This window comes from Oncorhynchus clarkii, chromosome 3, assembly GCF_045791955.1.
Source record: "Oncorhynchus clarkii lewisi isolate Uvic-CL-2024 chromosome 3, UVic_Ocla_1.0, whole genome shotgun sequence".
In the NCBI taxonomy this organism is placed as follows: Eukaryota; Metazoa; Chordata; class Actinopteri; order Salmoniformes; family Salmonidae; genus Oncorhynchus; species Oncorhynchus clarkii.
This window is the reverse complement of record NC_092149.1, coordinates 60,094,098-60,117,601: the sequence shown is the minus strand read 5'-3', so window position 1 is coordinate 60,117,601 and position 23,504 is coordinate 60,094,098. Positions and strand designations below refer to the sequence as shown.

Below are 23,504 nucleotides of genomic sequence, written 5' to 3'. Positions count from 1 at the left end.
TGCAAGTTTCCATATAGACCCTGCTATACTCCAGCCCTTTTTATCTTCTTTTTAAAATTAGGGTCATCGAGTAAATCAGATTGAGCTTTAACCCACGGTTGTTCTAGTGTGTCACAAACCACTACCTTCCTTCCCACGGGGCACACCTGGGTAGAATCAATTTAGTTCCAATATCATTTCAATGAAACTACGTTGAACTACATTGGTTCCACGTAGTTTCATTGAAATGAAGTGGGAACAAAATTGAATTGATATCTGTGCCCAGTGGAATGTAATGTATTTATATTTATATCAGGTAATACGCAGTCCACAAGAAACTGCAACAGATAACTGAATATTTAAGATACTAATTGCAAGATACTAATTGTATAGTACAGCAATAAACCAACCTCATTAGAACAACACTTCTATATATTATAATTATGCTACCATAATTGTTTAATTAATTTAGGTGATCTTAAATTCACCAATGTGAAAAATAACACTTTTGGAGACTATAGTGGTTGTTTAGAAATGTTATTTCTGGCCAAGGCGGGATTGAACTGGGGACCTTAGGGTCCACTCTTCCCCTTCCTCTCCCCTCCCCTTAACTTATTATTGTTCCCCAGCTTTGGCGCTTGCAACACCAGGATAGTGGGTTTGATTCCCGGGACCACCCGTATCTAGGAATGTACGCACGCATGACTGTAAGTCGTTTTGGATAAAAGCGTCTACTAAATGGCATATATTATATTATTATTATATGAATTCGTTTTTCCTGACCATGTGCAAAGCTGAGACTGAACCTAGGGGCCTATAGGAAGTGATGTCAAGGGGATGTAGTTCCTTTTTCTGCAGGTGTGTGTTGATCATTCAGGCTGCATTTTAATAGCGAAGCAGACGAGTTTCATGCCACTTCATTCCTTTGCTGGAATAGGCCCTTAGGGTAAACACATACACTATACAGGGACCCATGAATACACACACACACACACACACACACCCTCTCCAAGACAATCCCCACCCTTCATTTGACCCTACATTGACTCTTTTTCTATTTGTTTGACCCACGGTGCATATACATATACAACCTGCTGGCTGCACACATGTATTGTGTGAAATCCTGTATTAAGACTACACTACAGGGTCTTGCTGCCATCATCTGGGTCACAAGTTCACATACTGAGGGTATGTAGGCGACATTTCCCCACATACTACTCAAAATGTTGTATTCATCGCACAGTATACATCTAGATTATGGCATATTTGGTGTGTGTTATCATACTTTCTTTTTTTCACCATCATACTTTTCCTTGAAGTGCAGGTGCGTTATGTCTCCAAATGCCACCTGTCCCTTCACATCCGGTGAGCTACATCTTGGTCCATAAATGAACTGATTTGGTCAGTATTGTCGCCCACAACTCAGGTCCTGATTGGCACAAAAGGTACAAAGGGCGCGGCGTTGAAGTGCGAGTAGGCGTGGTAAAACTATCCAAACAGTCCTGGGTAATGAAACCGAGTGCTCGAGGACTGGCGCTCTGGATGAGGTGGGCGTTCTGTGCGTTCTGTAGCGGGACGAGAGGGGTCTCCTGAGTTATTTCGGCTCGAGCGCAGTGAGATGTGTAGCGCAACACAGTGATACCTGCTAATATCATTGGATACAAATTTGGAAAACAAGTGCTTTAGTTTGGAATAAAACGTCTTTGTGGTTATCCAAGTGATCGGACAAAGGCAAGCGTAACGAGTTTCCCAAACTTTAGATAGAGAGGAGTGTAAACCTGTTTTCTACCTCTACATTAGGAACCCGAGAGCTGCTGCATAAAGAGTGGATTCTGTTTTTGTTGGATTTTAATCTGGACTTCAAATTAAACACATTATTTTCCTAAAATTTCTTCAAACATTTTTGCTTCCATTTTTGTTTTTATTGAGTAGAGAGCCTGTGACCGAGGCACGGGTGACTTCACCTGTCATGCGGAATACAAACTGTAGGAATATGAAATCGTTTCCGGATTAAGCCTGCGGTTACAGTTGTTACATTTATTGGCGCGTGACCTAACTGCAAGTAAAGAGGAAATTCAATTTTCAACTCATGTAATTGTAAAGCTCGGTGAATGATTTACAATTCGACCTCTTTAGACCCTCGACTTGGTGCTTTAGTCCATCTTTCGAAATCCTCACACATGTTTAATTGATTCGTTGGATTAAACAACAGTGAACGTTAATTTAGATTTTTCCCGGACCTTTACTGCATTTATAATCACCATGGTTCATTCGAAAGGTGCTCATGCTGTTGGAACATAAACTTGTGGTCTGGAATGAAACTTGTCGGTGATTTATAGAACAGAGGACTCTGGGCATGCTGCTGGAGCAATTACTCTCTCCTGGGATTTCATATTTCCGAGATGCAGTCATAAATTAAAGGAAGGACTGAGCTGAGAAAATACTCAAGTTCACAGCACACAGTGCAATTTTTCTACCTATATTTCTTTCTGGAAATATCCCACTTTCCAATGGCGACCACAGTAAAACCCCCGCTATGCGGTGTCGTCCGTTGGCTGCTCGTGCTGCTCCTCTCCCAGCTGCCCCGGCTCACGCAAACTGCCTCCAAGGATATAGTGTGTGAGCCCATCACGGTGCCCATGTGTAAGGGCATCGGATACAACCTCACCTACATGCCCAACCAGTTCAACCACGACACCCAGGAGGAGGTGGGCTTGGAGGTCCATCAGTTCTGGCCCCTGGTCCGCATCCACTGCTCCCCAGACCTGCTCTTCTTCCTGTGTTCCATGTACACCCCTATCTGTCTGCAGGACTACAAGAAGCCCCTGCCCCCCTGCCGCTCTGTATGTGAGCGGGCCAAGCGAGGCTGCTCCCCCCTCATGATCCAGTATGGTTTTGAGTGGCCAGAGAGGATGAGCTGTGAGCAGCTGCCTCAGCTGGGAGACGAGACTCTGTGTATGGACCAGAATAGTAGCGAGACCACCACCCTTTCCCCTCCCTTGCCCAAACCCACCCCCAAAGGCACCCGCCGAAGGCAGCCCGCCCCCAAGCCCCCCGCCCCCCAGGAGTGTGACCGCGACTGCCGTTGTCGGGACCCTCTGGTGCCTATCAAGAAAGACGCCCACCCCTTATACAACCGGGTCCACACTGGCCCTGTGGATAACTGTGCCCAGCCCTGCCACCACCCTTACTTCTCCCAGGACGAACGCACCTTCACCACCTTCTGGATCGGCTTGTGGTCCATCCTGTGCTTCGTCTCCACCCTGACCACTGTTGCCACCTTCCTCATAGACATGGAGCGCTTTCAGTACCCTGAGAGACCCATCATCTTCCTGGCTGCCTGCTACCTTTTTGTCTCCCTGGGCTACATTATACGACTAGTGGCAGGTCACGAGAGGGTGGCGTGCGCTGGGAGCGGAGACCAGCAGCACATCCTGTATGACACCACTGGCCCACCCCTGTGTACCCTGGTCTTCCTGCTCATCTACTTCTTCAGCATGGCCAGCTCCATCTGGTGGGTGGTGCTGTCCCTCACCTGGTTCCTGGCCGCGGGCATGAAGTGGGGTAACGAGGCGATTGCTGGTTACTCCCAGTACTTCCACCTGGCTGCCTGGCTGATCCCCAGCGTCAAGTCCATCGTGGTCCTCGCTCTGAGCTCTGTGGACGGAGACCCAGTGGTGGGGATCTGCTACGTGGGGAACCAGAGTCTGGAGAGCCTGCGGGGGTTTGTGTTAGCTCCCCTGGTGGTCTACCTCTTCACCGGCTCCCTGTTCCTCCTAGCGGGCTTTGTGTCTCTGTTCCGCATCCGCAGCATCATCAAACAGGGAGGGACCAAGACCGACAAACTGGAGAAGCTGATGATCAGGATCGGATTGTTCACGGTGCTTTACACAGTTCCTGCTACTATAGTAGTAGCCTGCCTGGTGTACGAGCAGCACTACAGGCCTGGTTGGGACCGGGCTCTATCCTGCTCGTGTCAGGCTGAGAGACAGAGGCTGGGCCTGGGGCCCGACTACGCCGTCTTCATGTTGAAATACTTCATGTGTCTGGTGGTGGGGATTACGTCCGGCGTGTGGATCTGGTCCGGAAAGACCCTGGAGTCGTGGAGGAGGTTCACCGCTCGCTGCTGCCTCTGCTGGGCCTCCAAGCCCACCGCACCCCCCTCATTGTACAGCGAGGCCAGTACGGCCCTCACAGGACACCCCAGTGCGGCCCTGCCACCAGGGTCCTACCACAAACCTGCCCTGCCCTCACATGTGTGAACGGGACCCTAGAGGGTAGAGAGGCCACGAATGCACATGTCCAGTGATAGCCCCCCTGTCATATGTGTGAATGGGAACGTGCCTCACCTGGAAATTGGACAAGATGGTGACTGTGATAAAAACACCATACAGCTCTCTGGAGGGAAAAGGGACAGAGGACAAGGAGATAACCAAGTAATATTCCACAGGTTCTAAATAGAACATTTATCGACCAACCAGCCTCACTAGCTCTTCTTGGAACATGAAGAACAGACACAAATGTGTTTTAACAGGAAAGAAATGGGACGTTTGTATCATATGACCTCTGTGGTACTTCCGATGCGCCGTGCTGCTTTGGTAAAGTACCACTACTTCAAAAGAGCCACTAGAACATTCTCTGAGAGGGGGAAAATGGAGATGTGTTTTTATGTGTATAAACCAGTACTCCTGTCAATCTATCTGGACCATTAGAGATGACTCATTATTTATTCCTGTATTCATTACCAGTCATACATTTGGACACACCTACTCATTCATGGGTTTAATTTTTTTTTTAAACTATTTTCTACATTATAGAATAATAGTGAAGACATCAAAACTATGAAATAGCATATGGAATCATGTAGTAAACAAAAAAGTGTTAAACAACTCAAAATATATTTTAGATTTTAGATTATTCTAAGTAGTGACAGCTTTGCACACTCTTGGCATTCTCTCAATCGGCTTCACCTGGAATGCTTTTCCAACAGTCTTAAATGAGTTCCCACATATGCTGAGCTCTTGTTGGCTGCTTTTCCTTCAATGTTTGGTCCAACTCATCCCAAACCATCTCAATTGGGTTGAGGTTGGGTGATTGTGGAGGCCAGGTCATCTGATGCAGCACTCCATCACTCTCCTTCTTGGTCCAACAGCCCTTACACAGCCTGGAGGTATGTTGGGTCATTGTCCTGTTGAAAAACAAACGATAGTCCCACTAAGTGCAAACCAGATGGGATGGCGTATCACTGCAGAATGCTATGGTAGCCATGCTGGTTAAGTGTGCCTTGAATTCTAAATAAATCACAGACAGTGTCACCAGAAAAGGACCACCACACCTCCGCCATGCTTCACGGTGGGAACCACACGTGTGGAGATCATCCGTTCACCTACTCTGCGTCTCACAAAGGCACGGCGGTTGGAACCAAATATCTCAAATTTGGACAGATTTCCACTGGTCTAATGTCCATTGCTCATTTCTTGGCCCAAGCAAGTCTCTTCTTGTTGGTGTCCTTTAGTAGTGGTTTCTTTGTAGCAATTTGACCATGAAGGCCTGATTCACGCAGTCTCTTCTGAACAGTTGATTTTGAGATGTGTCTGTTACTTGAACTCTGTGAAGCATTTATTTGGGCTGCAATTTCTGAGGCTGGTAACTCTAATGAACTTATCCTCTGCAGCAGAGGTAACTCTGAGTCTTCCTTTCCCGTGACGGTTCTCATGAGAGCCAGTTTCATCATTGTGCTTGATGGTTTTTGCGACTGCACTTGAAACTTGAAACGTTCAAAATTCTTGAAATTCCCCGGATTGACTGACCTTCATGTCTTAAAGTGATGATGGACTGTCATTTCACTTATCTTATTTTAGCTGTTCTTGCCATAATATGGACTTGGTCTGTTACCAAATAGGGCTATCTTCTGTATACCACCCCTACCTTGTCACAACACCACTGATTGGCTCAAACGCATTAAGGAGGAAAGAAATTCTACAAATTAACTTTTCACAAGGCACAACTGTTGATTGAAATAGTGACTACCTCATGAAGCTGGTTGAGAGAATGCCAAGAGTGTGCAAAGCTGTCATCAAGGCAAATGGTGGCTACTTTGAAGAATCTCAAATATATTGTCCTTTTTTAACACTTTTTTTGGTTACTACATGACTCCATATGTGTTATTTCATAGTTTTGATGTCTCCACTTTTAATTTACAATGTATAAAATAGTAAAAACAAAGAAAAACCCTTGAATGAGTAGGTGTGTCCAAACTTTTGACTGGTACTGTGTATGATGCTCTATAAAAGATTATGGATTGAGCTGGCCCAGAATGCACCCATTATCCAGGGTATTGTTCATTGTGGACACTGGGTCCGTAATGGGTGAAAACAAAACAACTCGAGGAACACTAATGAAAATATATATTTTTTATTTTCAGCATGATCCCCAGTGATTTAAATCACAATATTCTGTATGAATCAAGTACATATGTGGTATGGATGTGTTTGTATGCTGTTCGAGTTGAATCAATCAGTATGTACCAATGCACAAAATCTTTGCCATATTCTGCCTGGTATATCCAGCTTGTTTGACTGGCCGGTCTGTGAACAACCCAGCCAGTCAATACAATAGTAGGATGAGGACCTCTAGCCCAACTGTTGACCAGTTGCTGGACTGGAGTTACAGTAAAACAGCCTCCCAAGAGGTAATCAGAGTATGTATGTGGAGCAATGTACCAGTAAACAACAGATATGAAGTCTATACTTTTCTCAAACAGTGTATTATTTTATTTTAGAAATCAATGTCAAAGGTAAACTCTAAAAAACCACAAGCCCCATAAGCCATTGCAGTAAATGAGGTGCTTTGGAATAGCCTTGATACTGAACATGTTGTAAAGTGGTTTGGAGGGACTACTGTCTGTCAGATCAGTCTCGCAGGCCAGAGAGTCGTCTCAAAGGGCACCTGGCTTTTGCTCAGTGAGTCCTTTGCCATTGTGTTACTGCCACTAGTGGTACACACAGGAACTGTTCACACCAACCCAATGGTGAACGTATGTATCTCTTAGGGCTCTGTATACATTTTCAATGACCGTGTCAGTACTTATCTTGTGTGTTTTACAAGTCAGAGGTTTACAAAAAAAAAAGGCAAACCATTTATTTTCAATGGTATCCTGCAGACATCAAAAACTGTCTTACAATTGATATACTAATCATCTATAGGAACTGTGGTGGAGAGCCAGAGTATGGTTGAACCAAAACTCTGGGTGAACCAAAACCTTGTCAAGTTTCTGTTTTCTGTCGTTTTACTCTGCTGTGCTTGTCCAAGTTGTCGTGTGCCTCGTTGTTTTTCTAACCAGACTAATGTGTAGGTCCAGTGTCTGTTTAATTTATTAGCCTGTTTCCTCTGTGTTCTACCCCATCATTTGTAAATCTGCTTTGGCATCCTTCCATAGATGAGTCGACTGCATCGTTGTGTGTACTTACTTCTCCAAGAATGAAATGTCTGATTATTTTTTTAATTTTTAATAGATATTTATGAAAATGTATTCTTTCACTCGTTTCATTTGTCTCTGACTGATAGAGAATTAAACTGTGGACCAATCTGTTTCTGAGTATGTGTCATTTGATGTGTAAAGTAATAATGTACATTTTTACAAAGCGCTGTGCCACTCTTACATAGTCTCATCTCCACTCCAATAAAAGCCACACAGATGTTTCATGATTAGTGTTTATTTAAAATACTGCATCTGATAATTATTTTTCCATTTAAAAACAAAAATGTCACAACTAGCAGCCTACATAGTAAGCAAATATATATATATATATATATATATTTAAATAAACAGGAAAATAGTCTACTCTTCTCTCTGTAGTGAATAAGTTATTTTGCACATGGGGAGTGGGCATGGGGGGCTGCCAACGACAAATCCCTGAGAGGGGTTGGTGGCGAGTCATGGTTATGTATCCTGGAGTGTTTGTTGGTTAGGCTGTAGAGGTCAGATATTGTGTCGCTGTCCAGTGAGCACAACATTGGAGTATGGCTGTCCAATAAGAGAACAGCATTCGAGTGACATTTGTCCAATGAGAGAACAGCGCTGTAGTATGGCTGGCCTATGAGAGTACAGCATTGGCGCAGCGGATGCCCACCAGGTTGTCAGCGCTAAAGGACCTCCTCACGGCTGCTCGGCTCCAGTCCTTATACTTGTCCTCACACAGTCTGGAGATGGCCTGAACACACACACACACACACACACACACACACACACACACACACACACAGGGATGAGTGACTAGTCACTGTGGCTTCAAACCTAATGGACTGGTTAAATTCCCTTTATATAATTCTTGTGTGTCACTCTCTGCTACCATCTTTTCTGTGATGCATTCTCAAACCTCTACCTGTAAGCTCCATCACAGCCCTCTCCTACCCACCACCCTTTAACTACCCCTCATTGCCGTGCCTCCAGTTTCTGGGCCCTCTCGTTGCCGAGTGTCTCCAGGGGGAAGCGGGGGCTGTTGTCGTCAGCCAGAGAGCGCAGGGCGAAGTAGTACTTGGCATAAACACTAGCCGGGACGTTGATGTTGAACTGCAGCAGCTCCAGGAATTGGGCGTTCCATCTCGTTCCTGAAAGGGGAGAGAGCGAGGGAAACATGGTTAATATACACATTGCTCTTAGGCACAGCTATAGGATCAACCTCCCCAAATTAAATCCTAACCCTGCCAATCAGTGCGGGAGAAATGCCAAATGGACTTTAGATAAGTGATAGGGGTAGCTTCATCCACAGGCAAGCCCTCAGGGCATCAATCTAATCAATAGCAAACTCCACTCGTCTTTCCCTGGAGCAGCAAGGGGAACAGTACATGAGGCCTATTCATTCTAACTGTCCTGCAGTGAAGACCAGACTGGCTTTTTGACAGAGCGGCTTGCTTCAGGTATATCATGTCTCTTCCTATACAGATCCCCCTCATCATCCTCATCATCACGACAATGAATAGGAGCGGCAAGCCGGTCACCATGGAGACAGCATCCAGGATGCTTTGTGGGAAAGGAGACAAGAGGGCCAGGGTGGCTGAAGGTTGGTGTGTGTATTGGAAGGCTGGTCTCCCAGGGAAACTAATGGAGCGGGCGAGGGCTGGGGCCATTATGTAGTAGCAGTGAGAGCCACTCCACTCCCTCCCCTTTCCTACCCCCGCCAGTCCTCGGCCCAGCTCACAAAGAGCACTTCAATGGAGGAGATGAAACTAGACTGCGAGAAGAGGGAGAGCGCACACACAGAAAAACATGTACACACACGTGTACTCTTAAACAAATGAGACATACAACACTCTAAAACCTACTAGGATGATGACCAGTAGTGTAGTGAGGAGCAGCCTACTGATTGCTTTGAGATTGCCTTCTGAACACAACCTCACTCAGCCTCCGTGCCCCTCTCCCTCTGTAGTCTCCTCTCAGTTTGATCCTAACACAGGGGCCCACATCACACAGCCCTTATCAGAGCTAAAGACAAGACTACTATACCAGTCTACAGACCACCACCCAATGACTGATCATCAGACAGGAAGGAGGTCTACGTCTGTCCTCCACCTGGACATGACTCAAAAAGAATGACTGCCAATGTGAAAAGATGACATCTGAACCAGCACAGTATGGTTCAGGTTGGCACAATAATAAAAGGGCATATTGTGTGTAATGACTCTAAGTGACACAACTGTGGCAGACGTACATATCCTCCACAGTGATGTCTTTGAGGATCTGGCAGTAGTCTACGTTCCAGACAGCCTGGTCGTCCCACACCTTGGAGGCCAGCAGGATGGCTCCCAGTACAATGCGCTTCCAGTTACATGGGCAGATGTCCATCTCAGCGTAGGCCAGCAGACGCTCCAGGTACACCTGGTGAGGTAGATAAACCTGTGCTGATAAACCTGCGGTGGCTTTTTCGCTTCAGAAATGTGATTGGCACAACAAAGAAAATAAGCGCAATCTGTGGGTAACGGCATGTCATTGATGATTTATTAGAACCAATCACACTGTAATAAACAAATGCAGGTCTACTCTGTTCATTGAGATGAGACTCTGCTCACTTGACTTGCTGTGCTTTATCAATTGTTTCTAATACTTTGCTGCCCTCTGGTGGTAAATTAGTGCAGATGCAGGTTAATACAACATCAAATCAAACTTTTGTCATATGCACCGAATACAACAAATATAGATCTTACTGTGAAATGCTTACAAGTCCTTAACAAACAGCGCAGTTTAAAAAGAGTTAATAAAATATTTACCAAGTAGAGTAAAGTTAAAAACAAAATTTTTTAAGTAACAATAACAAGTCAGTGTGGGGGAGTACAGGTTAGAGGTCATTTGTACATGCAGGTAGGGGTGAAGTGACTATGCATAGATAATAAACAGCGAGTAGCAGCAGTGTACAAAACAAATGGGGGGGGGGTCAATGTAATAGACTGGTGACCATTTGATTAATTGTTCAGTAGTCTTAAGGCTTGGCGGTAGAAGCTGTTAAGGAGCCTTTTGGTCCAAGACTTGGCACTCCGGTACCGCTTGCCAAACAGTCTATGACTTGGATGACTGGTCTGACAATTTTATGGGCTTTCCTCTGACACCGCCTATTATATAGGTCCTGGATGGCAGGAAGCTTGGCCCCAGTGACGTACTGGGCCGTACGCACTACCCTCTAGCGTCTTATGGTCAGATGCTGAGCAATTGCCATACCAGGAGGTAATGCAACCGGTCAGGATGCTCTCGATGGTGCAGCTGTAGAACCTTATGAGGATCTGAGGACCCATGCCAAATCTTTTCAGTCTCCTGAGGGGGAAAAGGTTTTGTTGTGCCCTCTTCACGACTGTCTTGGTGTGTTTGGATCATGATAGATCATTGGTGATGTGGATACCAAGGAACTTGAAACTCTCGACCCGCTCCACTACAGCCCCGTTGATGTTAATGGGGGGTCGGTTTTGCCCGCCTTTTCCTGTAGTCCACGATCAGCTCCTTTGTCTTGCTCACATTGAGGTCATCGTTGTTGATGACCACTGTTGTGTCGTCAGCAAACTTAACGGTGTTGGAGTTGTGTTTGGCCATGCAGTCGTGGGTGAACAGGGAGTACTGTAGTGGAATAAGTACACACCCCTGAGGGGCCCCAGTGTTGAGGATAAGCGTGGCAGACATGTTGTTGCCTACCCTTACCACCTGGGGGCAACCAGTCAGAAAGTCCAGGATCCAGTTGCAGAGGGAGGTGTTTAGTCCCAGGGTCCTTAGCTTAGTGATGAGCTTCGTGGGCACTATGGTGTTGAACGCTGAGCTATAGTCAATAAACAGCATTCTCACATAGGTGTTTCTTTTGTCCAGGTGGGAAAGGGCAGACATCTGTTGGGGCCAGTATGCGAATTGGAGTGGGTCTAGGGTATCCGGGAGGATGCTGTTGATGTGAGCCATGACCAGCCTTTCAAAGCACTTCATGAGTACTGACGTGAGTGCTACGGGGTGGTAATCAATTAGGAAGGTTGCCTTCACTTTCTTGGACAATAATACCTAGCGGAATATATCTACAGCACAGGAGGTTGGTGGAACCTTATTTGGGGAGGGGCTTGTGTTAATGGCTGGAGCGGAATGGTATCAAATACATCAAAAACACGCGGCATTCCAGCCACTATTATGAGCCATTCACCCCTCAGCAGACTCCACTGTATCCCTTCATATATGTGTTGATTAATCATGTATTCGCTGCTGATACATGGGTGTATAATGGGTTTTGATTGTGCCGACTGGACTCACCAAGGTGACGATGGCACACTCTGCAGTGAGCTGTGCAACGCTGAACAGAGTTCTGACAAAGCGGTAGATGAGTTTGTGCTCGGGGTCCGTATGAGAATAGTCACCAGGAACCTACTCTCTATTCAGGGAGAAGACCGTGTTACACACAGATACAATAAACACCAGCGGAGGCTGCTGAGGGGAGGACGGCTCATAATAATGGCTAGAAAAGAAGCGAATGGAATGGCATCAAACCATGTGTTTAATGCATTTGATACCATTCCACTCATTACCACGAGCCAGTCCTCCACAAAATAAGGTGCCACCAACCTCACATGATACACCAGCCCAGACTCAACACATTCAGTCTTAAATGGCATATAGAGTACTCTCAACAAGTTACAGTTGAAGTCGGAAGTTTACATACATTTGAACTCAGTTTTTCACAATTTCTGACATTTAATCCTGGTAAAAATGCCCCGTTTTAGGTCAGTTAGGATCACCACTTTATTTTAAGAATGTGAAATGTCCGAATAATAGTAGAGAACGATTTCAGCTTTTATTTCTTTCATCACATTCCCAGTGGGTCAGAAGATTACATACACTCCATTAGTATTTGGTATCATTGCCTATAAATTGTTCAACTTGGGTTAAATGTTTCAGGTAGCCTTCCACAAGCTTCCCACAATAAGTTGGGTGAATTTTGGCCCATTCCTCCTGACAGAGCTGGTGTAACTGAGTCAGGTTTGTAGGCCTCCTTGATCGCATACGCCTTTTCAGTTCTGCCCACAAATGTTCTATAGGATTGAGGTCAGGGCTTTGTGATGGCCACTCCAATACCTTGACTTTGTTGTCCTTAAGCCATTTTGCCACAACTTTGGAAGTATGCTTGGGGTCATTGCCCATTTGGAAGACCCATTTGCGACCAAGCTTTAACTTCCTGACTGATGTCTTGAGATGTTGCTTCAATATATCCACATCATTTTCCTCCCTCATGAAGCCATCGATTTTGTGAAGTGCACCAGTACCTCCTGCAGCAAAGCAACCCCACAACATGATGCTGCCACCACCGTGCTTCACGGTTGGGATGGTGTTATTTGTCCCCATGTGCAGTTGCAAACCGTAGTCTGGCTTTTTTTATGGCGGTTTTGGAGCAGTGGCTTCTTCCTTGCAGAGCGGCCTTTTAGGTTATGTTGATATAGGACTCGTTTTACTGTGGATATAGATACTTTTGTACCCGTTTCCTCAAGCATCTTCACTAGGTCCTTTGCTGTTGTTCTGGGATTTATTTTCACTTTTCGCACCAAAGTACGTTCATCTCTAGAAGACAGAACTTGTCTCCTTCCTGAGCGGTATGACGGCTGCGTGGTCCCATGGCGTTTATACTTGTACTATCGTTTGTACATTTCGTAATTTTTTTTTTTGGATGTCTTGACTTCTTTTGATTTTCCCATGATGTATGATGTCAATTAGCCTATCAGAAGCTTCTAAAGCCATGACATCATTTTCTGGAATTTTCCAAGCGGTTTAAAGGCACAGTCAACTAAGTGTATGTAAACTTCTGACCCACTGGAATTGTGATACAGTGAATTATAAGTGAGTAGATATCCTAACCGACTTGTCTAAACTATAGTTTGTTAACAAGAAATGTGTAGAGTGGTTGAAAAAGGAGTTTTAATGACTCCAACCTAAGTGTATGTAAACTTCCCACTTCAACTGTAAAACAAAAATGTAGAAAAAGTATTAATTTCTAAATTTAGGTTCATGTTGAGTTTCCTACTAGCTAAACTAAATCTTATTCAATCCCCCTGCAGTGGTGTGTTTTATGCTGAAATTCGAGCTAGAGGTGCACTGGGATGGGCTATGGCATAAAGTTACAGTGTAAGGTCTAGAAGGGAGTGGGGAGACTGGCTGATACCAGATATTGATGTAGACAAGGGCAGACACACCAGTACAGCCAACAGTAGATCCACTGCAGATCTCTGTTAGGATGTAAACCAATATCAGGAGCTATTCTTTGGAATACATAAGATTCTGCAAAAACTGGAACTGTCCACTCACCGATAAGGGGTGCATCTTCTCATCGAAAATGTCCAGTGACCTGTCAGAGTCCCTGAGACAGAGAGGGAGAGAGAGAGAACACCACTCTGAACCACACTGTCCCAAACCCCAATACACAGACATTTTTCCAGGCCCAGAGACCACCAACAGATCCATAATGCCTACTACCTATGTATACTCAAAATTAACAAGTCAAAACACTGCCACTCACCTGTTTTTAATGTGGTAGCATATCGCTAGTGTAACACTGGAAGAGGAGAAAGATAATTCATTAGGACCTGTGTTCAACTAGAAAAGGTACATGTATTGTATGTGCATATGAAGGTAGCAGGTAGCCACCATTTTATTGTGCTTTTCAGGTTGGGCTGGCTGACCGTGCTGTCATCGATAAAGATGGTGGAACAGGAACTGTACTTCTTAGAGAGAGGAGAGGTCTGCAAAAGGAAATGTGTGACATTCAGTGGAAGTTGTCTTGGAAGTCAGACAGTGCTATATTGAACTCTATCCCTTTGAGGTAATTGATGCTAGCCTGTGGTGGCTATAGCATAATAATGACATCCCCAATTGGTTGCAGTAACTCCTGATGAACTACTTCCAAGGTAAAAGGTTAGGTTTGAAATGTGGGTGAACTAGGCCATGTAATCTTGGGTCTGGGGCAGTCACTATAATACAGAGGTGTAGTTGAGGAAGAACAGTGGACAAAACACTCATACCAGGTCTCCTGTTTAATTGTGTTTGTCTTCTAGCTGACCGGACACCCCAACCACTTCCTACATGGGCTAGTCTGTTCACCACAAGCACATAGGCTACATGAACACACACACACAGTAGGGTATTTGACCAGGTCAAAAAGTCTTGGCAATTAGTTCGTTTCCACAGTGGGGATATTAAATAGAGGTCAGAGTAAACAAAGATTAAGAAGGCAGCCATAATGTCAACCAACCCTCTGCCCAGATCCTTTAAAAAGCTGACCAATCAGGTATTATGTCAGAGTGTTAAATTTGCAAATGTATTAGTTTGGTGTTGCCCTCCAGAGTAGGGACACAATGTTTTGGTGTCTCATCTGCCAGAGCCACAGGGCATCTGATGACCCCAGGTGACAATGACATCATACTGCTAACTCTAGAGAATGTGATGAATACACACAGTAGCCCCCCCACCCCACACACACACACAAAACCTTAATTATTGTTGGTTGACAAAAACCCAACCTAACCATTAAATACTTACATGACTAACATGGTTTATGTGATTCCTTTTCCTCTTGTCTTGCACTGGAAGGAAAAAGAAAATAGGCTGTATCAGACTCAGACAAAACAGTCACATAGAAAGGGAAAGGACGAGGAACAGTCACATAGAAAGGGAAAGGCCGAGGAACAGTCACATAGAAAGGGAAAGGCCGAGGAACAGTCACATAGAAAGGGAAAGGCCGAGGAACAGTCACATAGAAAGGGAAAGGCCGAGGAACAGTCACATAGAAAGGGAAAGGCCGAGGAACAGTCCCAGAAAGGCCGAGGAACAGTCACATAGAAAGGGAAAGGACGAGGAACAGTCCCAGAAAGGCTGAGGAACAGTCACATAGAAAGGGAAAGGCCGAGGAACAGTCACAGAAAGGACAAGGAACAGTCACATAGAAAGGGAAAGGACGAGGAACAGTCCCAGAAAGGCTGAGGAACAGTCCCAGAAAGGCCGAGGAACAGTCCCAGAAAGGCCGAGGAACAGTCACAGTCACATAGAAAGGACGAGGAACAGTCACATAGAAAGGATGAGGAACAGTCACATAGAAAGGACGAGGAACAGTCACATAGAAAGGACGAGGAACAGTCACAGTCACATAGAAAGGACGAGGAACAGTCACATAGAAAGGACGAGGAACAGTCACATGGAAAGGACGAGGAACAGTCACATGGAAAGGGAAAGGCAGAGGAACAGTCACAGTCACATAGAAAGGACGAGGAACAGTCACATGGAAAGGACGAGGAACAGTCACATGGAAAGGAACAGTCACATAGAAAGGACGAGGAACAGTCACATAGAAAGGACGAGGAACAGTCACATGGAAAGGACGAGGAACAGTCACATGGAAAGGACGAGGAACAGTCACATGGAAAGGACGAGGAACAGTCACATGGAAAGGACGAGGAACAGTCACATGGAAAGGACGAGGAACAGTCACATGGAAAGGGAAAGGCAGAGGAACAGTCACAGTCACATAGAAAGGACGAGGAACAGTCACATAGAAAGGACGAGGAACAGGAAAGGAACAGTCACATGGAACAGGTCAGAGGAACAGTCACATGGAAAGGAACAGTCACATAGAAAGGACGAGGAACAGTCACATGGAAAGGACGAGGAACAGTCACATGGAAAGGAACAGTCACATAGAAAGGAACAGTCACATAGGAAAGGCACGAGGAACAGTCACATGTCACATAGAAAGGACGAGGAACAGTCACATGGAAAGGACGAGAAAGGACGAGGAACAGTCACATGGAAAGGACGAGGAACAGTCACATGGAAAGGAACAGTCACATAGAAAGGAACAGTCACATAGAAAGGGAAAGGCAGAGGAACAGTCACAGTCACATAGAAAGGACGAGGAACAGTCACATAGAAAGGACGAGGAACAGTCACATGGAAAGGACGAGGAACAATCACATAGAAAGGACGAGGAACAGTCACATGGAAAGGAACAGTCACATGGAAAGGAACAGTCACATGGAAAGGACGAGGAAAAGTCACATGGAAAGGACGAGGAACAGTCACATGGAAAGGACGAGGAACAGTCACATGGAAAGGACGAGGAACAGTCACATGGAAAGGAACAGTCACATGGAAAGGAACAGTCACATGGAAAGGACGAGGAACAGTCACATGGAAAGGACGAGGAACAGTCACATGGAAAGGACGAGGAACAGTCACATGGAAAGGACGAGGAACAGTCACATGGAAAGAACGAGGAACAGTCACATGGAAAGGAACAGTCACATAGAAAGGGAAAGGCAGAGGAACAGTCACAGTCACATAGAAAGGACGAGGAACAGTCACATGGAAAGGACGAGGAACAGTCACATGGAAAGGGAAAGGACGAGGAACAGTCACATAGAAAGGACGAGGAACAGTCACATAGAAAGGACGAGGAACAGTCACATAGAAAGGACGAGGAACAGTCACATAGAAAGGACGAGGAACAGTCACATAGAAAGGGAAAGGCAGAGGAACAGTCACAGTCACATGGAAAGGACGAGGAACAGTCACATGGAAAGGGAAAGGACGAGGAACAGTCACATAGAAAGGACGAGGAACAGTCACATGGAAAGGACGAGGAACAGTCACATGGAAAGGACGAGGAACAGTCACATGGAAAGGACGAGGAACAGTCACATAGAAAGGACGAGGAACAGTCACATAGAAAGGACGAGGAACAGTCACATAGAAAGGACGAGGAACAGTCACATAGAAAGGACGAGGAACAGTCACATAGAAAGGCCGAGGAACAGTCACATAGAAAGGGAAAGGCCGAGGAACAGTCACATAGAAAGGACGAGGAACAGTCACATAGAAAGGACGAGGAACAGTCACATAGAAAGGCCGAGGAACAGTCACATAGAAAGGCCGAGGAACAGAAAGGCCGAGGAACAGTCACATAGAAAGGCCGAGGAACAGTCACATAGAAAGGCCGAGGAACAGTCACATAGAAAGGCAGAGGAACAGTCACATAGAAAGGCCGAGGAACAGTCACATAGAAAGGCCGAGGAACAGTCACATAGAAAGGCCGAGGAACAGTCACATAGAAAGGCCGAGGAACAGTCACATAGAAAGGCCGAGGAACAGTCACATAGAAAGGCCGAGGAACAGTCACATAGAAAGGCCGAGGAACAGTCACATAGAAAGGCCGAGGAACAGTCACATAGAAAGGCCGAGGAACAGTCACATAGAAAGGCCGAGGAACAGTCACATAGAAAGGCCGAGGAACAGTCACATAGAAAGGCCGAGGAACAGTCACATAGAAAGGCCGAGGAACAGTCACATAGAAAGGCCGAGGAACAGTCACATAGAAAGGCCGAGGAACAGTCACATAGAAAGGCCGAGGAACAGTCACATAGAAAGGCCGAGGAACAGTCACATAGAAAGGCCGAGGAACAGTCACATAGAAAGGCCGAGGAACAGTCACATAGAAAGGCCGAGGAACAGTCACATAGAAAGGCCGAGGAACAGTCACATAGAAAGGCCGAGGAACAGTCACATAGAAAGGACGAGGAACAGTCACATAGAAAGGACGAGGAACAGTCACATAGAAAGGACGAGGAACAGTCACATAGAAAGGACGAGGAACAGTCACATAGAAAGGACGAGGAACAGTCACATGGAAAGGACGAGGAACAGTCACATGGAAAGGACGAGGAACAGTCACATGGAAAGGACGAGGAACAGTCACATGGAAAGGACGAGGAACAGTCACATAGAAAGGACGAGGAACAGTCACAGTCACATGGAAAGGACGAGGAACAGTCACATAGAAAGGACGAGGAACAGTCACATAGAAAGGGAAAGGCAGAGGAACAGTCACAGTCACATAGAAAGGACGAGGAACAGTCACATGGAAAGGACGAGGAACAGTCACATTGTGCTTATGAGGGAGCATAGAGTATCATCTCTTTACATAGCGTGCTAGAGCAGAGACATTGGTGGTGGAGAGGACAAGTTACCACCGTACCAAGTAGCTAAAGTGCATAAGACGAGAGTTTGAGACGTGTGCCGTATGGACTCTCACGGCATCATGATCATGTCTCGTGTGATGATGTGATGCGAGCAGGGTAGATTACACTCACAGTCTGTCTGGGACTTGCTGAGGAAGATGGTGCTGAGTCGGGCATGGTTCGATGGGTGGGACTCCTGGGCCAGTTCTGAAACACAAAGTCACCATGGACCAATAGAATACAGTAGATAAAAGAGGGATAATGATACAGACTGTTACTGAAGAGACTGACTTATTCCATGGTTAGTGATACAGAGAACAGCCTGTGTAAACTCTTAGTTCCCTGGAGGCCAGTATGTTGACCCGAGGCCAGTATGTTGACCCGAGGCCAGTGAGAAGAAAATTAGACCTGATGCTCCATAAAGACAGTACAGTGACCTGAATGCATACTATTACCCAATTAGAGGAATGCATGAATGAATACATAAATTAAAACAAATGTGTATAGGACAGCCAGGCTATGTAACCAAACACTCTTGGACAGCAGCAGCATCACATACTAAACAATGGCCTCATTTGAAACTACACCACATAATGGGTCCATTACACACAGGTTCAATGGTTAGGCTTAGCGATTAGACAACCTGAACCAACCATAATGTATTAACAGCTGCCTCTGTCTGGGATTGTGAGCCCCTGGTGGAACGTGGCAGGCAGGGCCAGGGGAATATCAGGTCAGGCGGGTTGGCTTGGCAGAGCCAGCATACCCCCCCGTCCACTCAGGCTGTGGCAGGGGCGCGGGATGATGGTATGGGACTGGCAGGGAGGGGGGCAACAATGAGGCCTTTGTCTGGGGTCTCTGGAGAACACTGGGTCTGCTCTCCTTAAGCTCCACCCATACTGGCCAGCATGCTGAGAAACAGAAGGTAGAGCAGAGAGGAGGGTGGTTTTCAACCTGTGGTCCGACCGCTGTTGATCCGTGGGGTACTGGAGGTAATGTTTTGGTAATAAGCCATTTGATATTACAATAGGCCTTTGAATCTGTTACAGTCACTGATAAAACATACTCTTAATTTGACCACTAAAATATTTGAGATATGGTGGCCCCCTGTAACAGAAAATATTTGAGAACTGCCGAGGTAGACTTGGTTACAACACAAAATACGGTGCGACATACACACGTCTGCCACTACCGATCAGATAAATGGCACGCTGTCTGGGATTGTGAGCCCCTGGGCTCCCGAGTGGCACGGTCTAAGGCACTGTATCTCAGTGCTAGAGGCATCACTACAGACCGTGGTTCGATTCCAGGCTGTATCACAACCGGCAGTGATCAGGAATACCATTGTGCGCTGCCCTATTGGCCCAGCGTCGTCCGGGTTAGGGTTTGGCCGGGGTAGGCCGTCATTGTCAATAAGAATTTGTTATTACCTGACTTACCTCGTTAAAAGGTTAAATAAAATACAGATTAGAGTGTGTCAGACATCAAGTGATTACTGCATCCTAGATAAGATGGAGCCTCAGCTCCACGACCCAGCCACACAGCTCCTCCCTCCACCAGCATCTACCATTCACACCCTGACCTCTACATGGACTGGAGTCTTCCTGCCGGGGAATCCCATGCCCGCTGAGCACCGTCTGTGCCCGTCACGGTATTTCTGTCCCGGCTCCACTTTAAGAGGTATGCCACTGCCATGTGATGCCAGGAATGGGATGTGGAGTGGAGTTGGAGCCAGGCGGGCATACAGTATCTCTCAACACTAAGGAGGGCAAGCCATGGTTAGCATGTTACCCACTAGAATCTGCCATGCTCCTGGACCTACTACTCTGCTGCAGCAGGCATAGGTCATACAAAATGGATACACAGATTACTTCATTCAGCCCCCTTCACTCGTATTCGTCCCATTTTGCCATGGCTCATGCGGTGTTCTTATACTATCCGAGTGACTCAAAATCAAATGGGGGCCCCATGCCATGTTTGAATTTTTGTGTTTTGATTCAGTGATGTAAATGCGAAAGCACAACCGTCACTCACTGCTCCGTTTTTCCTCTGTCACTCAGAGGCTGCGTGACAGCAACGCCTAGTCTGACTGGCCTGTTTGTTCTTACACGCTAAATAAAAACATACCTAGTATCCACTTTGCTCGCGCTGCAGGCCGCTCCAATCATTGAAACAAATGTAACAGAAACCACATCAAATGTTATTTTGCCGTGATGGAGCTGCGCAGAAGAGGACAGAAACATCTACATGATTCAGGTGGATGACGTATTTTGAGTTCAAATGTTGCATGTACAGCCATCTAGCGCAAAAATAATATTGTGATATGAAACTAGCGAATTTTTCCGCCATTACTAGTAATCATCCAAATATGGCTAACTTAAGTGATCCGAGTAAGAACGAAAATAGCCTTCATTGTCTGCTTGTGCAGAAATGTGCTTTGAGTCCTAGGCTCTAGGCTGAAGGGACAGCAGTAGTAGGCAGGCAGGCAGAGCAGACAGCACTGAACCACTCTATTGATTAGAGGAAAGTCCTTGCTGTGAGATCAATGGCCTATTGGCCTTCACAGTTCAGACAGCAGGACGTGTGGGCTGCCCGAACCAGAGTGAGCAGGCTGTGATGGTGATGTAGTCCATTGTGCTAAATTGTGTCACTGGCGCTGGGCCGAAGAGTGGCTGTCTGAAGTCTCTGCACATGGTGGTTATGCTCCAAAACTTCTCCGTTCCTGGCTCACACAAGACAACACTGAGTGGCCCTTATCAGGTGATCTACCCTCAGTTCAGTCTACTACTCTTTATCATCCACCTACATACAGCTGGTCCTAGACCTGTGATGAAAAGCTGGAGGACTGTCTTCATAATAGTGCTGAGCAATTAGTGCTTTTTGAGGTCGGTTTGGTTATTAAAAAATAAAGATTTTCAGTTTCTATGCATTATGTGCATTATGTGGGTTGAATGCTGTAAAAACACAATAAAACAATGAATAAAAGTCCCATGACGGTAGTGACTGCCATACCCATGACACTTATTAACAATCAGTTATTCACAGTATTTAATACAAATATTTCAGGTTGTGCATTTAACATGTTTTATTTGATAACTTATATTTCATTCCAAATCATCTCATAGAGCTGTTTCCTATGCTGTTTAACAAAACCACTAGGGAATGCCTCAAGGGAATGCCTCAAGGGAATGCCTCAAGGGAATGCCTCAAGGGAATGCCTCAAGGGAATGCCTCTGTCTGTTACAGTAGGGTGGTGGGTAAGGCGTTGCAGAGATCAGTGGCTATATTAAGGATTCAATCATCTGTTTATGGCAAGGACCGCTAAAACAAAACATCCTTGAAACATTGCTGCAATTATTTCATGAGGATATCCCAAGCTGGAAGGCATGCAATGAAATCACATGGGTGTCACCCATAGGCACAAGGGGTCTTATACTCACTGAGGGTTAAAATAGTTATACTCTAGCAACATAACACTGCTTATCAGAGCATAGTGTACATAGTATTGGTTTAAAACAGCTTTTCCCCTTGATTATGTGTGTGAGTCAGTGAGGCAGCTGTCCTGTGGTATAGCATCATCAGGATGCCCGGGATATCTGGCTGAGTTGGAGAATAGATCCTTGGGGGTCTGTGCCATATTACACCAACCAGCCAGCCAGCCTTACCACACAAATGGCACCTTATGCCATAGTGCAGTACTTTTGACAAGGGCCCATAGGGTTCTGGTAGTACACTAAATGTGGTCCTTTGTAGTGCAGTTGGTAGAGCATAGCGCTTGTAACGCCAGGGTAGTGGGTTTGATTCCCAGGACCAACCATATGTAAAATGTATAAATGCATGACTAAGTCGCTTTGGATAAAAGCATCTGGTAATTGGCATACACTCACTAGCGTTTAAGGTATATCCACATTTCAGGTACACCCATTTAGTACCGGGTCAGACTTTGCCTCCAGAACAGCCGGAATTCTTTGGGGCATGGAAATGTTTCTCAATTGGTATCAAGGGACCTAATGTGTGCCAGGAAAACATTCCCCACACAATTACACCAACAGCCTGTACCGTTGAGACCAGGCAGGATAGGGCTATGTTGCAGCAGATGACCACACCGGGTTTCACTCCTACAATGCTGCTTACGCCAAATCCTGACTGACATCAGCATGATGCAACAGGAACTGGGATTCGTCAGACCAGGCAATGTTTTTCCACTCTTCAATTGTCCAGTTTTGGTGATCATGTGCCCACTGGAACCACTTCTTGTTTTTCCTTTGATAGAAGTGGAACCCGGTGTGGTCGTCTGCTGCAATAGCCCATCCGCGCTGTTATTTGCCTGGATCAAACACCCCTCCTTCCCAGGCAGCCTCATCACACCCAACTTTATGGGCATGTAATTAAATTGGCTACAGACCTGAGAGAGGTGTATGAGAAATGGTGGGCTCAAAAGACTAAATGGGTGTAAAACTAATCCGAATATTATACCTTTAGTATCTCTACTACAGCAGCTAATCCCAAATATGCGAGCGTGACACCTACCGTTAGGTTCCTCTCTGTCGCTAATGTGCTGCAGGTACGGGCCGGTGTCGTCCCTCACGTTCGTGCTTTTTTGGTAGTCTTCCTGGCGGTCCGCCAGTTGCCTTGGTAACTTTGGGCTTCTCTCCGGGGACACGCAGCACGCTATCGTATTCCCCATTCCACACGAGGAATAACTTCAATACTATTTTAGAATCAAGAGTAGTGCAAAATTCCTTCAAATCAGGTATGCCAGCTAGAGTTTCAGCTACCAACAAATACATACGCTTCTCATTCAGCTACAAAAAAAACATTGAAAACAGAGAAAATATTAAATTATAAACAAAATTGCTGACAAGAAATATCAATAAATTGCACTTCTGTCCATGAGGGTGTGCTTGCCTGTTCTCCTTCCGCACCATGCATTAAATCAAGATTGCTGACTGCAACAAAAATAAAAAGCGATGTTGTTTCTTTGTGTATACTATATTAGATACATGGAGCAAAAA

The 23,504-nt window shown here is 45.7% G+C and overlaps 1 protein-coding gene and 1 pseudogene across 1 annotated transcript; one reads left to right on the top strand and one right to left on the bottom strand.

Annotated features, from left to right (window-relative positions):
- Positions 1–1,610: 1,610 nt before the first annotated feature.
- LOC139400208 (frizzled-5-like) lies at positions 1,611–7,554 on the top strand. The gene has a single exon (XM_071145200.1). It carries the CDS (start codon positions 2,490–2,492, stop codon positions 4,239–4,241), a length of 1,752 nt encoding a protein of 583 aa, XP_071001301.1. The 5' UTR covers positions 1,611–2,489; the 3' UTR covers positions 4,242–7,554.
- A 310-nt stretch (positions 7,555–7,864) lies between these two features.
- Positions 7,865–23,249, bottom strand: LOC139406061 (cyclin-Y-like protein 1; annotated as a pseudogene).
- Between the last annotated feature and the right edge of the window lie 255 nt (positions 23,250–23,504).